The sequence below is a fragment of the Rhinolophus sinicus genome, linkage group LG07 (assembly GCF_036562045.2).
Source record: "Rhinolophus sinicus isolate RSC01 linkage group LG07, ASM3656204v1, whole genome shotgun sequence".
Taxonomy (NCBI): domain Eukaryota; kingdom Metazoa; phylum Chordata; class Mammalia; order Chiroptera; family Rhinolophidae; genus Rhinolophus; species Rhinolophus sinicus.
Genome location: NC_133757.1, coordinates 100,056,634 through 100,073,842, shown reverse-complemented (window position 1 = coordinate 100,073,842; position 17,209 = coordinate 100,056,634). Strand labels below are relative to the sequence as shown.

The window sequence follows — 17,209 nt, the reverse complement described above, 5'->3', positions numbered from 1 at the left end:
AATCATGGGTAATAAAATAATATACAACAAGATCAGCCCACAGCTGCTGTAGAGGAATCCCAAGTGCTTTTTCGGAACCGCCCTAAAGTCTACAAACACTCCATCCGTTGTGTTTCCCTTATCCTCCCATCTAGGATCTTTCTGGGAAAAGAGGTGAGGGTAGCCTCACCTGGGTTGCTTATGGGCCTATAAGGAGACAAATATTACTTACACTATCTTCACTGTTAATCACGTTATTGACTGGCTGTGTGGTTTATATTTCACTCTATAGTCAGTCAGCTCTAAACTTTTGCTCCAATTCTTAGATTAATGGGCATTTTTTAAAACTTGGTCCTCAGATCTGCCTTGGGTCAAATCTCTGTTTTCCACAACCACCTGGAATCCAAGTAATACTTATTTTAGATCAGTGGTTCTCCATGGAACTATACAATGGGATTATCTGAAAAGAGCTTTAAAAATTACCAATGCCCGAGTCCCACCTCCAGAGGTTATGATTGAATTAATCTGGTGTGCAGCCAGGATTTGTTTCAACTCTCCAAGTCATTTTAATGTACAGCCCAAGCTGAGGACCACTGCTTTCCAAGCTTACACATTGCTGGCTTACACTTTGCCCATTCGATCCTCACTACAGCTCTATGTCACTGTTAAGAGTATGTGGTATTATTCTCATTTTATAGAAGAAAAAATTGGGGATCATGGAAATCTGAGTTAGCAGGTTTCTGCTTACATTGAGCTGAAATCTACCTCCTTCTAACTTCTTTTCTGTCCTCTATCTTATTTCTAAGACACTATATATTGTTATCCCCTCCTCTACAGAACAGCCCTTCAAACATTAGAAAACAAATATTCCATCTCAGCTTAAATGTATTTATACAGGTCCTCTGCCCTCTTCTCATAGAGTGAGGTTGCAAGATACCTCATTCTGCTCCTGCCTGCTCCCAGATTGCTCCATTTTATCGTTGTCCCTTTTGTGTGGCTTTAGGTACAAACACAAGCCACCAGCTTGGGCTGGCCAGGTGAGCCCATGATAAAAAGCTTCCTGAAACCCCAAGGCACCGTCTGCTTAAGTTTTTTATTATGTTATAACACACTGTCCCCTGGGGACAGTGGTGTGCTGAGAGTATACAAGGACACAGAAGCAACTGGCTGCAGTCTCACCCAAAGATTTAGGAAAAGTTAATATTTAATGAGTAATCAATGTTCCTTCTCTCTTTCTTCCTCTTTCTTTCTTTCTTTCTTTCTTTCATCTGTCTTTTTTCAATTTCTCTCTGAATGTCATGCTTCTAAAGTAATGCATGTATATATATATATATATATATATATATATATATATATATACATACACACATTTATAATTAGAATGGGTATGTATATATAATATACTTGTATATTTAGAATATGTATTACATATATAAATGTATAAGATTTTATGCCCTTTACCTTTTCTTTTTGAAAATAAATGTAAAATCATATTATACATATTGCTTGGAAATTTATTTCCACTTAATAAAATACTATGGCTATCCCTCCAAATCAATACATAGATCTAACCCACATTCCTCAGTAGCTGCCTATTTTATTCAGCCATTTCCCCTGTCCCAGCTTTTTCTGTCACTGTGAGCTGTGCCACAATAAACAGCCTTCTGCATGTATCCTAATATGTTGGTGTCTTTATGGGTATAAGGTAGATTCTCAAATTGAGATTGCTGGATATTGTTGTCCCTTTGAATTTTTGCCAATCTGATGGGTAAAAATGACATTTTGCTACCTTAATCTAGTCATCTGAGTAATTGTTTTCATCTGGTTGTTGTATTCATTTAAAAATAAAGTTTCCTCTCGCTGTGTATTGGTTTCATATGATTTCAAATCCACTTGTTTGTGAAGTAGGTGAAGTTGTTTTGGTCCAGTTACTTGTGACTTAAGTAGTTTAAGTTTACTGAGGAAGGTGTCAGGATGTTGTCATGACATCTATTGTCACGGATAAGCACTCTGTAGCTTAGCTGATGACAGACACTGCTGGGAGCTTATTGATAAAAACATGTGGAGAAACAACGACATTGAGGGGACATTTAGGCTTTATAGATCAAGAGTTTGTGAGGCCTCCCCATAGTGTTTGGTCTGGGCAAGGCTGCACTTTGCTGATTTAAATAGCTCTCTGAAGACCTTTGGGGCATTAACTGCTGCCAAGATAAAGGCGACTCTTTTACCAGCAGCAGTGAAACTGTGCAGTGGACCCAGGAAAGAGATCGGCTTGCCCATTGTTCCCTAGCCAGGTGCTCTAGGAACAAGGGACTTTCATTTTCATGCTGGCAGCTGAACGTCAGCTCTCGATTGGCTAAGACATTTCTCCAGAGTACCAACTCATACAAAGTACACCTCAACTAAATTCGGACTTGATTCCGTCATCTCCCTTCGCCTGGAACTGTAGTGTGATAAATCTGTCACTGCTTTGGAGTCTGTTATTTCTTCATTGGCTTATTAACAAACATTATCCTGTATGCTTTTGTCTTGTGAAATTATTATAATTCCTACAGCGAACTTGTGTTCAACTATTGGCAAAGACAATCTCAGTCTCCAAACAAATCCCCCAGATACCACTTTCATGACTTTCCTTATTACATTGTTTGCTCATTTTATTGGGTTACTCACTCTGTTTTCTACCAATTGATAGGAGCACTTTAAATAAATAAAGTAACCCCAAGTATGTTGCAAATGTCTTTAGAAAGCTACCATATGTCTTTTACCTTTGACTATGGAAGTCTTTAAAGTTTTTTGTGTAGTGAAATTTGTTTATGTCTTTTGTTATCTCTTTTGTTTATCTCTTTTGACCTAGTTTCTAGGTTTCCTGTCTTACTTAAAAATGTTCTCCTTTCACTATAATATAGAGTTATTATCCTAATTTTCTTCTAGCTTCCTATTGTATTAATTTTTATATTTAGAATTTAGATATTTAATCCAAATGAAATGTGTATGTGATGTTTGCGTGTGTGTGGTTTGATGTGTGTATATGTATGTCTGTTTGTGGTGTGTGTGTGTTTATAGTATGTGTGTGGAGGAGAGTGGTGAGGCAGGGATCTAACGTTATTTCCTTCTAGGTACATAGCTTATTATGTCAACATGATTAATCAGATAAACCACCCTATTCATGCTGAGTTGAAATACCAGTTTGTCATCTATGAAGTTTCCCAAATAAACTTGGATTAGTTTTAGGACTTTCTAGTTCATTTCTGTGATTTATATCTTTATTCATGTGTAACATATTGTTTTCATTACATATATTTAAAACAATATTTAATATTGAGAAGGTAATCATCCTCAGTCTCCCTTTACAAATTTTCTTGGCTATTCTTGGACATTAATTCTTCTGTATAAAATTTAATTTTGTCCAATTGAAAAAATAGTGTTCGGATTTTAGTTGCAATTTGTGTGTGTGTGGTTTGATGTGTGTATATGTATGTCTGTTTGTGGTGTGTGTGTGTGTGTTGATAGTATGTGTGTGGAGGAGAGTGGTGAGTCAGGGATCTAACTTTATTTCCTTCCAGGTACATAGCTAATTATGTCAACATGATTAATCAGATAAACCACCCTATTCATGCTGAGTTGAAATACCAGTTCGAATTTTAGGTCCAATATGTGCAAAACTAAATGCACATATTAGTTTTGGAAGAATTCACATTTTTATATTTTGCTTCCTGTATAGAAGCATAACATGTTTAGAAGTAATTTAAACTTATTTTCATTTTTAAATGAATTTTTCTTTTATCGAAGTAAAATATGCATGTAATTTAAAAATATCCAATAGTACAAAAAGTCCCAATGTAGCCATCTATACACTTTACCATTCCTCTAACCCACACCTCCCCCATCTCCAATCCAGGAAAACTATTATTTTTATATTAAAACAAATATTGTTTCACTATGATATGGCATGCAACTTTTATACATTTTTTAAATAAAAGACTTCAAATTTTTGTTACTTTCATCAGTATGACTATAGAAAAGTTAGAGAAATCCTGACTAAGCATATTATACTGAAATTTATCAGATTATAGTTTAAAACATTCTCCCTCTTTCATTCGGTGTTGTGCTCCCATTCTCTAAGACATGGCCTAGCATACAGCAGGTGCTTAATAACTACTTGTTAAATTATCTGGATTAACTTTTCAATTAGTACACTCTAAAATTCCATTTATTTTTTTAGCAGGCTCACTTTATTTTTGAGTTGTATCAAAACTGTAATATCATGAGGATAGGGAACATATCCCCAGCACTAGCACAGCTTCTGTCTATGTGTTTATTGAATAAATTAATGGAAGCCATACATGGTCAAACATTAACTCAATCTTTCTCTCTGAATTACTAAGCATCATCCTTTGCTGGTGCAACTGATGACAAATCTCAATGTAGGGTTTTAAATGTATTTCTCTTGAATTTTAGAAATGCACTGTAGACACCTATCAAAATTGTTCCGAATTTTGTTCTTCTGCTTTTGAATGAGAAAGAAAGAAATAAGTATGCCTTCTGGGTCTCCATCCAGCGTATAGACAGGAATATCCATTAGGACCCTTCTTATACTTTTAAAAGCCCAACCTCTTGAATGCCTGATATAAAGGAATTGCTATGTACCAACTCCTACGGAGAGTATCTTTATCAAAAGCATTTATGCCCCTCCAGGCCCAATCTTTCACTTTTAATATGTTTAGTTCCTGGCCACGTGGATACAGGGCTTTTCCAGTCCTATTTGCAGTCATCTGAATTGTGGGATTCATGCAGGAAGCCCTTTTTATTGTCCAGTGGGTGGTTTGTCTAAAAGAGTCTTCTCCTTCCTACAGATCATCAAAGCTCCTTCTTTTTTCACTTAAATCTGGACCCAAATGAAGTTAGCCACTTTCTTCCTGCATTTATAATTGTTTTAGATGAACACTCTAAGTAGTTTGCCTTTGCTCATATTCATCTGGAATATTTGTACAAGCCCTGAAGCATCCTACTATGTAATTAAACTGCTTTTCTCAGAACTTCACCCTTACAGAGTTCATAAAATAAGATATTCATTTGATAATATGAAGCCCTTTTTAAGGATTTCTCAGGCAAGAAGAATTCATATTATATAGCATATATAATTCATATTATATAGTATATTATCTAGCATCACCTACTGGTAAAGAGTGGTATTGCAAGACACCTCTTGGCCACTGATACAGTAGTCATCCCTTATTCACGATTTTGCTTTCCGTGGTTTCAGTTATCTGTGGTCAACCAAGGTCTCAAAATATCAAATGGAAAAATTTTAGAAATAAACAATTCATAAGTTTTAAATTTCACTTCGTTTTGAGTAGCATGATAAAAATCTCACACCATCCGGCTCCATCCTACCTGAGACGTGAACCATCCCTTTGTCCAGTGTATCCACGCTGCGCGTACAGTACAATAAGATAATCTAAGGGAGAGAGAGACACCATATTTACATAATTTTTATTACAGTACATTGATTGTTACAATTGTTCTATTTTACTAGTTATTGTTGTTAATCTCTTACTGTGCTTAATTTATAAATTAAACTTTATCATAGGTATTATGCATAGAAAAAAATACATAGTATATATAAATTTCAGTACTATCCACAGTTTCAGGCATCCACTGAGGGGTCTTGGAATATATCCCGGCCCCCAGTTAAGGGAGGACTACTGCACTCAAAAATTTCAGTATTAGTGACTGTAAAGTGAGGCAAGAATCTATAGACATGGGAGACATCCGTGAATTTCTGGGAGGAAACAATAAAAGATAAGAAATTTAAGAACTGTGAAAATATCACATAGTTCAGAAAATGGGCCAAAAAAGACCAACTTAACACTTCTCTGGACAAATGTCTTCAACTGAGAATGTTGATGGATTCTTTCCCAGGGATTTCTATTACTTATTTTAAATAGGAGTCAATAGGAAAATGAAATTTAGATATTCCTTTATGGCCAGCTTTGCTGAAAACTGCTATGAAATACCTCAGGCCGGCCGTCTGTGTCCCTTCGAAAGCATTTACTCCTGTGCAGCATTGGCGGTACAGTGGTGAGCATAGCTGCCTTCCAAAAATATCTTACTCTTTAGCTTCCAAAGGATTATTTGGGTGAAACACTGGCATGAAAACAGCACTAACACTGCATGGAGTTTGAATCCATGGCATTAGAGAGCTTATTGAGGGAGAAAGGGCAAAAAAACCTTGCAAAGTTCTGGGCTGGGGAAGGGTTTGTTAATGAGTGACAGGGCTCACCAGCATCCATGTATCCCTCTTTCTTCGTGGTAACCAAGCTAAGGGCTATTTCCCAGCCTCCTTGCCTTGGGTTGGGGCCATGTGGCTGATATTCATGGTATGCCTCTTCTAGGCCTGTCCCTTGATAATTTCCAACACATAATCCTCCAATCTGTCTTCCCCTTCTACAATGACCTTAAAGGCTACCTATTGAAGACGGTGGCATCACAGGATGGAAGAAGCCTGGATCCCTAAGTAAACATCTGTAAGAGAAATACCCAACCTGCAGTGGATTGTGATATGAATGAGAAATAAACTATCATTGTACTGTCCTTAGAACCTTGCACTTATTTGTTAGAGCTAGTGCTACTTGTTCTAACTACAATAGAAATTGTTGTCTTGAAATGGGATGCCACCATAATGAAAACATAAATATGCAGCATCAGCTTAGTGATTGGGTAGCAGGATGTGAAAACCTGATATTAGAGACTGACAAGGTGAAAATCTATATTCTGCTGACTTTACATTGTCTGAGGGGATCTCGAAATTTCCACAGACTAATAGCTTCTCTGTGTCTTTCATTCTTCCCTTTTCCAAATGGGCATTTTTATTGGGATGCTCTGATCTATGCTCATCCATTTGAGACTGGAACCACTTCTAGGACTGATGGAAAAGTCAGAATCACATGGAGAGTCTTGGAGCCTTGGAATTGGAGCTCGATCCACTCTCTCTTCCATTTTATAGCAACCTTAAAGCTGTACATTGAAGATAGTGGTGATACAAGATGGAAGGTCCCTGTGTCCCTGAGTCATCATTTGGAAGAGAACTGCCCAACCCACATTGGACTGTAATGTGAGTGAGAAATAAACTTTTGTTGTATTAACACAGTGGGATGTGGGGGTTGTTGCCATAGCAGCAAGTGTTACTTTCACTAATTAATATAAGGGTAGGGAATGCCTATATGTATTTAGAAAACATACCGAATAGGAGAAGCCATTTGAGAAAAGGAAGTTTAGAAGGAGAAACAGAAGTTTGTAGGATCAGATAAACCAAGGAAGAGATTCAAGAAGGAGCTGCCAATGGTGTTTGTGGTGGTTCATTTTGTGTGTCAATTTGGCTAGGTCATGGTAGCCAGATATTTGGTCAAACATTATCCTAGATGCTTCTAGATTTGAAGGTGTTTTTAGATGAGATTAACATTTAAATCAGTAGACTTTGAGTCAAGCTGATTACCCTTCATCGTGTGGTGGGCCTTGTCCAACCAGTTGAAGACCTTGATAGCAAAAAGGCTGACCTCTCCAGAGAAAGAGGGCATTCTGTCAGTAGACTGCCTCTGGACTTGAGCTGCAACACCAGCTCTTCCCTGGGTCTCCAGCCTGCCAATTATTGCTTCTATTTCTCTGGAGAATCCTTACTGACAGTGTTAAATCTACAAAATGGTTGAAGAGGATATGAATTTTGAAAAGCCTATTACATTTGGCAACTAGGAGAAAGGGAGCAATTTCAGTGAGCACTGAGGGCAGAAGCGACATCTAAGAAGGAAAAGTGGAAGCGATGTTCTAAGGCTGGAGAGGAGCATGGAAGGAAAACATCAAAGGCATAAGTGGGAGAATTGAGCTTTAGAAGAAGGGGAGAGGTTTTTTTGCCTGAAGTAGAAAAAAGCAAGGAAAGCCTAGGGCACTCCCTGGGAGACTTTATTCTGAACAAATCACAACACTGCTCAAGAACTAGCGTGGGACTTTCTCTCTTCATGAATACACGAAAGGTTCCACCACTAGCGGTTCCATTTCCCCCCTCCCCCCCATATAACCTCTGCTCTTCAGCTATTTCCTTTGACTTTCAACATAAATCTGGCTTATGCCTCAGTCAACTGCCCCCACCCTATCCCCACTCCAGCTCAAGTTAAAAACTGTATTAAGCTGTTCCCCCTACCTCATCCCCATCCAATTCCACCCTGCCTGGTGCTGGGCCTCTGTTTTCTAGTCATAACTGAGCAACATCCTAATAGTCTGTCAGGCAGGGTGTCACATGGGGTCTCAGCTCCCGCTCCCCACACAAGAACGCAGGACATGGTGAGGCCAAAAAGGAACACCCACGGAGCCATAGGTAGGGGAGTCATACCAGTATTTTCTCGCTAGTGGCTGGGTTGGAGACACAGGAAGCAGGAGCCACACAATCTGCAACCTGCCGTCCGCTTCTCTCTGCCAAACAACCTCACTTGCTAACTGCAATCCGCTGTGCTAATTGCAATCCCTGCTTGCTAGCTTAGCCACGGCAGCTATATCAGTGGCTAATGGCTAACCAGTAACGGGATGGCCAACTAGTCACAGCTGATGGCCATCTACCCGAGCCAGCACCTTTCCACGTGAGGCCGAAAGCCTGGAAACTGCTCTCTAGGACTCTGTCCCCACATAGTGCCATAATTTGGTCTCTCAGGGAGAGTGGGTCCAGTTGACCCTGGGTCCATCTCTCTAGCTCTTGGTAAAATTGCTTTAAACTGCAGCTCTAAGCTTTTATGCAATATCTAGGAAATCCTGTCTCCTCCCTACTTGACCTGTAGTCTGTGATCACCCTTTACACTCCTCTTTCTGCCTTCTCCCCTCTCTGAACTATCCTGGTGCTTTGGCCCCTGGTGTTTGCCAACTCATCTCCAGCTCTTTCCAGTTCATCCTCTGAACCTCTTTAGGTCCAGGATCCAGTTCTGCTCATCCGGGGACCAGCTACAAACCAGTCGCTGATATCTTTCATTTCTTTGCTGATGCATCTGCATTGTCATAGCAACACCTCAAGGTAGAAATATCCTCCAGTCCCAAAGGGGTGGGAGAGGGTACTCCCTTGCACCAAGGTTAGGCCCTTTTTCTCACCACACACCTTGGATCTAGCCAACTAAAAAACAAGCATGGAGAAAGCCACAAGTCATGTGTTTGTTCTCTCCAAAAACAAATATTTGAGTACCTTCTATGAAAGGCAGTGTGGTATGTCATGGCGAAGCCCCGAGAAGCTGGATTTAGCCTACCTGGTTTCAAATCCCAAGATGTCCCACTTACTAGCACATTATTTATGCTCCCCATGCCTCAGTTTTCTCCTCTGAAAAATGAAGGCTCTAACACTACTTATTTCATAGGGCTGCTGTGAGGATTAAATAAGTCAATACGCAGGTAACAACTGCCTAGGTAAAGGTGCCTTTGATGTGAATATCTCCCTGATGTTTACAGAGCAGCTCTCCTGATCCATTCCAAAGTCTTGGGAGCCTGAGGCTCACACGGCAGACTCAGAATCCAGACTCAGAAGGGCCCAGGACTACCTCGTGACTACCAGGCAGGCAGCATTCTCTCTATCCACATAAGAAATGTCCAAACCTGACGAGAGTTTTTGTTAAGAATTTATTTGAGCCAAACTGATGATAATTGCTGGGAAGCAAGATCTCAAATCCTCCAGAGAATGAGTTTGCAGTTTCTTTTATACATTTGGAATTAAGGAGGGAACAGTAAGGAAGATTACATGGAGGTGGGAGAAAGCAAAGCAGGAATTGGATTAACGGATAATTAACAAGATTGTGTGCTCTCTTGAGGGTGGTGATGCTTCTGAAAGGTCTGAAGAAGAGTCAATTCAAAGGTGCATTAATCTAGAGGCACACAATGGACAGGGCTTGCTTAAGGCAAAGGTAACATTTTACTAGGGAAGTTATAGGCCTGAAGCATGACTACCCACCATGACCTGCCCAGGTAGGAATTTATGGTCCGATCAACCAGAGAGATTACTTTTGGTTAGATTGATGACAGTGCTCCTTTTTCGTCCACATCTCTGATCCTCAGTCTGCTCATCTCTACAATGGGCAGTATGGATCCTGGCGCCCTTTCAAGTTCTGTTGAGCTAATGGAGAGAATGCGCTTTGCCAACTGGAACATATCATTGCAAAGTGGAGGAGATTAGACATAGCTGAACATCACCTTTTGTGATCCGGTGGGAGAAAGTTTCTCTGCCCCTTCAGCCCCACCTACTTTACTCCAAGGGCCAAATGGGGCTGGGCATGAGGTGTGGGGATGTGGAAAAGGGGCTGACTGTAGCAATCAAAGAGACCAGACGGGGTTGACCCCACTCTGGGGTCCCTTCTCTCCCTGCGCTATATCCTGCCATACAGTTGACACACCTGAGCACCAATACTTGTTTAATTGTTGCTTTTCCTCACCAGAGGAAACCTCATGGAGACAGTGATGGTGTGAAGCGTTCCTCCACCCTCAGTATTTGAGGTAGAAGCTGGTCCATGGTAGGCGCTCAGTAAATTAAATGTTTGTTGCATCGATGAAGAATGACATGTGAAGATCTCAGAAAAGAGCGTAGGACAAGTTACAACTCCTTCCTCGCTTGAGTCCAGTTTCCCTCAGATGTTACTGTTTACCCCCAGAAGCCCCTCCAAGAACAAAATCACAGAATTGGGAAGTGCTGGGGACCCAATTCTCTCATGTAGAAGAAGGTTTGGAGCCATGAAGTGGCTGCTCCAAGTCACAAACCTAGCGTGGCAGAGCTAGTGTGACCAACTGTCCCGAACTGCCCGGGCCTGAGAGGTTTTGGGGATGCAGGACTCTCACTGCTAAAACCGGGGCAGTCCTAGGCAAACCGGGGCTGGGATAAGGGCTGGGGCTGGAACCCAGGGATTCTTCTTGCTCCCAGTCCCTCTACCTCTTAGATAGGTGAGAAAAATGTCCAGGGCGAATCTCCGGGGGGCCCCCGGCCACCAGGAGGCCCCCACAGGATAAACAACTGCTCAAGAAGCGCCTTCCCTGCGCATTTCCCCAGCGCAGCCCCGGCGGGCGCGGGCGGGTTCGAGGCCGTGCGACGAGGCGGGGGATCGGGGGCGCGGGCGCGGGGACCGCGGCAGCACAAAGAGGCCTGGCCGCGGCAGTTTTGAAAATACCAAGGAAGTTGATCTGGGCCTGGGCCCAAGAAGTGACGAGGAGGGAGGGAGCGAGGGCGGGAGCGCGGGGCTCGGGCGGCAGTAGAGCTCTCTGGCCTCCAGCGGGGAGCGCGCGGGCGGCGGGCGGCGGGCGGCGGGATGGGCGGCGGGCGCGGCGCCCCCAGGCTGCGACCCCGCGGACCCTCCCCTCGGCTCACCGCCTCCGCGGCCCGGCGCTCGAGCAGAACTCCCGCACTCCACCGGGCTCCCGCGGGCGGCGCGTAGGGCGGCGATCGGGTGTCCCTGGACGAGCCGCCGGCTTCACCCGGGTCACCTCGCAGCTGGAGCCGCCGGCAGCGGGGCCCTCCGGAGGCCCCGGCACAAGGGACCATGAAAGGTAAGCCCCGCGCGCGCGAGTTCCTAGGCGAGACCCTGAGGGACCACCCCACCCTGTCCGGGTCACGGAGGGCGCTTCTCCCTGCAGGCGGGGCTAAGAAGGGGAGGACCCCGCGGGGCAGCAGTTTGGGGGTCTTCCTTCTGCCTCTCCGACCGACCCTCCTGCGGAAGGTATTGGAGCCCTGAAGTCAAGAGGAAGGGGAGGGAAGGAGCATGGAGAAAATTCATCCAGTCCTGTTCTCACTGTTCATTGCTCTAGTCCTAAAAAAAAACACGACTTTAAATTCCAAAGAAGTTTCCGATCCCTTTAACCAGTCAGCGCAGAAAGATGTCACCAGCCCAATATTCTAGCAGTTGTAAATCCTCACCCAGGGGACCCATCTCAGAGGCCCCTGCAGCCCCCACCTAGCCTTCTGCCCATCCCCAGGCCTCCCGTTCTCCCTCAGCCAGGAACGTCGACCACTTCCTCAGGAGAGACTGTAGCCCAGGCCCTGCTCTTCCTAACCTCTGAACCCTGGCTCACTCACCGTGCCCTCTGACATCCTGGGGACAAAGCAGCTGGAGAAGACCAGGGGTCCAAGTCCCCAGAGTAGTGGGTCATCTTGATGGTGGCTCTTGCAGCCTATGCTTGGGATGGAAACAAGAACCGGACTTGGTCCTAGGTGCTCATACCTGGGCCTGGCTTTCTTGAGGCCTGGGAAAGAGCATTCTTGGTCTTCGCGCTCCTTTTCAGGCTAAGGGAGATGGAGGCCACGGGATAGGGAAGCTTCAACGCTTTTTTCATTCTATCTCCCGAGCTTTTCAATAATCCTTTCATAGCTCCCTTTTGTGGCAGATGTTTGTGCTCCTAACCATGGGAACCTCACCATCTTTGACTTATTGAATGTTGAAACTGAAAAGGACCTTCGAGAGCATCTGCAGGGCTTGAAACTATACTCTCAGGTGATGTTGAAGAAACAGCTCTGTTAGTCTCTTTTACATACTCGTACATGGGTCTGAGGGTTCCTTGGATTGAAGACAGCTTCCACATTGTACAGGTGAGGAAACTGAGGCCCAAACAGGTAGGACCAGCTCCCCTGGGTATGAAACCTGTGCGTTCCCACAGGGCCCCGCTCTTGGAAGGCCTCATACTTAGTTAATGCTCTGCGGTCGCTGTCTTGAAATTCTTAATCATTTTTTAACATTCAAACTATGTTGCTGGTCCTATACACACGAGAAGGAACTTGCTTTAAGATTCACAGCCAGTAGGGGAGAATAGAGCCCAGGGCTCCTGACTTCCAGGCCAGAGCGCTTGCTAATAGACCCCTCTGGCCTCTGGCCCCTCTGTCCTTCCTGAAGGCCCCACCATGTTTTGGGCTGTCTGCGATGAGGCAAGCAAGTTATAATCAACCCCAGGGAATTCGTGTGGCAACAGGGAGGAGCCTCACCCACCAACTTTCTGCTCTCAGCTACCACATCTATGGAGCTATACCCTTCCCAGTCAGCCAGCCGGGGCAGGTCATTACCCAGAAGCCTCCAGAAAGGAAAGGTCTTAGACCACATCTCACCACAGGCTTGGGGCCCACACTGCTCTGGGCCTTAATGATGATGCTGAGATTCTGCACATTCTCAGAGTGGTTTGGCTCTACCACTCCAGACAAACACTGTAAGAGAAAACATAGTGCGGGAAAGAGAGGCAGAGCCGAAATCCTCTGCAATGGAGGAGAGACATCCAGCTCCTGAGGAAGAAGGAGTCAGGAACATATGACCTGCCTTTCTGAAACCCAGTGAGGCAATTCCACTCCCCTGAGTGGAGGAGTCCCCTGGTGTGACTGAATATTTAGTGGAGGTACCTGAAGAGGATGAGCTGAAATGGGTCATCATGTCCTTGGGTCTCGGGGTCCTTCTGGCCTGCTGGCTGGGAGGCTGTGGGTCCCAGAGAGAAGCCCAAGGCCTGCCGCTCTCATTTCATTTTCTTGCTCTCACTTACAGCCTCACCACCACGTGGGGCCGAATTTCTGCCCACTGTGGCCTTTAGGCAGCTCTTGTGTATTTTTCCTCCATTCTCTGAGAAACGATCCCGTGCTCTTTCATAACATCCCAGGGGCCCGGTCTGCAGAGCTGCAGGGGAAGGCGAGGGTGATGCCCAGCACACCTCTCTGCAGGGTCTTTCCTCTTCCTTTCTGGAAGCCAGGAAGAGCCACCACCTCTGCCTGAGATGGAAAAGGCAGGGCAGACAGCAAATATTTGCCCTTTGGGATCTGTGGAGTGTGAAGAATCAGGATTTTTTTCACCCACATGGAAAAAGTAAATGCCCTGCAGAGCAGGGCCGCCCCTTCCAGAGCAACTCTTTCCTGAGGGGAAGCTGGCTTCAAATTCTCCAAGGCCCCACCAATCTGAGAATTACATCTGTTGGCAATATTCACCACCCCCACTCAAAGCAAAACACGGTGATGTTATGTTTTGTGGAGAGAGGGGTGTTGGTAGGGACGGTACTTAAACAAGAAAACACGTACTCTGAGGAGCATTGCCACCAGTGGCTAGGGGCCAGGGCCAACTCTGCCAGCCGAGCTGTTTCCACCCTGAGGCCTCTCCTGCCTGCCTGCCAGCCAGGCCTCCCAAACAGCCACATCTTTTGATGCAAGCTGGCACCTGACCCCAGGTGCAGCCCTTCTAACACCTGAGGGGTACACAGCTGCCACCAGCCCCTTGGTGACAGGCTCAGCTTCTGGCTTCCCACTGGCTTGTCTGAACCATTAAGAGCCAGCTATGGGATTGTTTCTACACCTCCAGTGAGAGGGGCCTGTGGTGGGAGCCCTCCCAGCTACACAAAGCCCCTATCCCCAAGCAGGCCGGTTCACAACGAAGATAACTGCTTTGAGAGTCAAAGGCACGGTGTCTAGTCCTGGCTCCATGTGAAGCTCTGGTCAGAGTGTTTCCCTCTCAGGATCCTATTCTCCTGGGTGTCCATGTGCCCTGATGCACTGTGAACTCAGCCCGGGAGCTCTGGGCCTGAGTGCCACTTGGGGAGAGGAAGTGATGCGGTGGAGAGCTGATTGGAAGCAGGCCTGCCGCAGGGACCACGCTTTGCCCCTGGGAGACTTGTCCTCAGCTGCCACAGACAGAGCAGAGCCACACCCCGCTGTTCCCCAAGCGTGGGAAGAACAGCCCCTCCCCACAGAACCAGAGAGCTGTGCCCACACACCATGGGCAAAGGGCGGGCAGAGAGAGGAGGGGGCTGCAAAATACAGCAACGTGATCCCAGGAAAATCTACCTCCCACAGCTTGGTGGGGGAAGATTATATCCACTCCTGAGCAGGCAAACTGAGTCCCCTTGGAAAGCCTGACCTCTATCCCCAGAGTTCGGGGCACCGGAAGGCGCCTGAGACTAGAAGAAAAGGAGCTGATCTGACAAAGGTGCAAAGAGCCCCTAAACAGCCACAATTTGGCAAGGGGTGGGGGAGCTCAAATGTTGGAAATCAGCTCCAAACATTCACACACACACACACACACACACACACACACACACACACACTGGTCACCTTGCCATCCAGCTGGGGTAATTTTAATAACTGTAGACTCACAGCCCATAGCTAATTTGGGAGAGAGGAAAAAGAATTCTGCTTCTCAGTAGATGTTGGTGGATAGCTTGGCAGTTTTCATGAAGTACAGGCAGCTGTGCTGGGTGTTAGAATTGGCAAGTACAGCAGCATGACGAACTGTGCCACTCATATACACTGCCCACGTTAATTTAGCGTGTGTGTGTGTGTGTGTGTGTGTGTGTGTGTGTTTTGTGAGCACTGAAGCCCTGATGTTAAGCCTAGCCCTGTGACAGACTAGCTTTATAACTATATAACTATGATAAAGTCATTGATATTCCCTGGCCCTCAGTCTCCTCATCTACAAATAGATGGCATGAACTTTGAGGTTCTTTCCAGCTCTAAGATTCTACTCTATTGTTTTTCCTTCTGTGAGAGCATATATATATTTGTATCGACCCATCTATCTATCAAGATTTCATACACACACACACACACACACACACACACACACACGTAAACTTCTCCCCCAGAATAAGCTTACAGGGTTGTATCAGAATGTGAATTTCATGAGCATGGGGATCCTGCCTGCCTCTGTCCTGTCTCACTAGCACACAGCTCGTGGCACACAAGAGGTATCCACTACATTTGTTCAGTGCCTGCATCTGAGCCCCTCACTGGGCTGAAATACTTAAAGGCAAGAATCACACCCTGGTATCCGTACAACGTCACGTAGGTACTCGGTGAAGATTCATGATTCTATTTAACAAACATCCATTGACCAACTGCCAAATGCCAGGGCTTGTGTATCCCTGTATGTTTAATGTCTGAGAAAGACGCAGTGGTGCAAAGAGAAACATATTATTCTTTCAAGGATCTTAACTTTGGCTAGGACACTTACAATGTGTGCCCAAATCATCCAAAAAAGACTGAAAGTGTAAAGTCTCATCAGAGAGGTTCCAAGGAGGCAGTTTGGGGTGGTATTGGTTCTTTCCCCGTCTCTTTTGCTGCTCTTCTTCTGATGAGTCTGTGATTTCAGCCATGGACTCGGTGGTTTTTACTAGGCCCCCATTTTATAACAATCTCACCCAGTCCCATAGATTTGACATGGGAATAGGCTGATGGTACCAGATTTACTCCTCTGAGCTCTAGACCCATCTTTCCAGCAGTGTCCCGAACATCTCTTGGTGGAGACCCGCAGACACCTCCTTCAAGACTCAGAGGAGACACTTTCACATCCCCCTGAACCCAAACAGAAATTGGTTCTTCTGGGATGTTGTCCCACACTTTTCAATCCACAAACATGTATTGAGTACCTGCTTTTGGGGAGGAGGCGTGCTAGTTTAAAGGTTGTCAAGGATATAGCTCCTGTCTTCAGGCAGAGATGAGACCTATACCCTTAAGAAGAAAACCAAATAATCAGGGGAGATGATGCAGGAGAACCAATGGGTGGTACATACAGTAGATTCAATAGAAATCACCTGAGATCAAGAGTGCATTTCAAGTTGGGGCAGTTCAGGAAGACTTTAGGGAGCTGAAGGGTGGGCAAGATTTGGATTGTGTCATTCCAGGGACAGTCAGGAGAGGCAAGGAATGGTACCGGTGAAAGCTGGGCATTATGTCATTAGGTAAATGTGTTTAGGGGTGAGGGGTAGACATTTGCCTGGAGTGGTGAATTGGCTGAGCACCACAGAGAGTCACAAGACCCGGAGGCCTTGATTGCCATGCTAAGGACTTCCAACTGTGTCCTGTTGACATTGGAGAGGCCCTGGAAGGGTTTGTCAGGAGATGGCCTGGTTGCTACTTCTCCCTGGAGATGTTGGGAAATTTCTCCTTTTAGAGAATGAGAGGAAGAAAATGAGCTTGTGAAGGAGCCAAAAGGAGTGGTCAGGGACACAGGCAGAGAAGTATGATGGTAATGTCATGGAAATTGAGAGGAGAAAATTCCAAGAAGGATGTGAACAACATCAACACAATCGACTCAATCAACACAGCTAGCCCAGGATGATTAGATCCAGAGAAAGCTGCATAAGCTGAGCGGGGAATGGCAGAGTTGAAGTAAAGGCACAGGGAGGCCTTGTGTCAGAGAAGTTTCAGAAAAAAAGGAACTAAGTGGTTAAAGCAAGAAGCAGGGCCAGGCATGAAGGGAATTTCAAGGTG

General features: G+C 45.0%; 1 protein-coding gene and 1 long non-coding RNA gene across 4 annotated transcripts in view; one reads left to right on the top strand and one right to left on the bottom strand.

Moving 5' to 3' along the window:
* Positions 1 to 9,605: 9,605 nt before the first annotated feature.
* On the bottom strand, positions 9,606 to 13,754 carry LOC141572725 (uncharacterized). Its single transcript, XR_012498160.1, has 3 exons — positions 13,364 to 13,754; positions 12,059 to 12,158; positions 9,606 to 11,792 (listed from the first exon to the last, which is right to left on the bottom strand). It is a non-coding gene; the product is annotated as an uncharacterized LOC141572725 (long non-coding RNA).
* The window catches only part of SCARA3 (scavenger receptor class A member 3), a 33,371-nt gene continuing 27,377 nt past the window's right edge, over positions 11,216 to 17,209 (top strand). For 2 of the 3 annotated variants that reach the window (XM_074338368.1, XM_019733119.2), the window contains exon 1: positions 11,216 to 11,532. In XM_074338368.1, coding sequence (XP_074194469.1) covers positions 11,526 to 11,532 — 7 coding nt within the window. In that variant the 5' untranslated portion in view covers positions 11,216 to 11,525. The remainder of the gene's footprint in view (positions 11,533 to 17,209) is intronic. The other variant, XM_019733117.2, reaches the window with a different exon arrangement.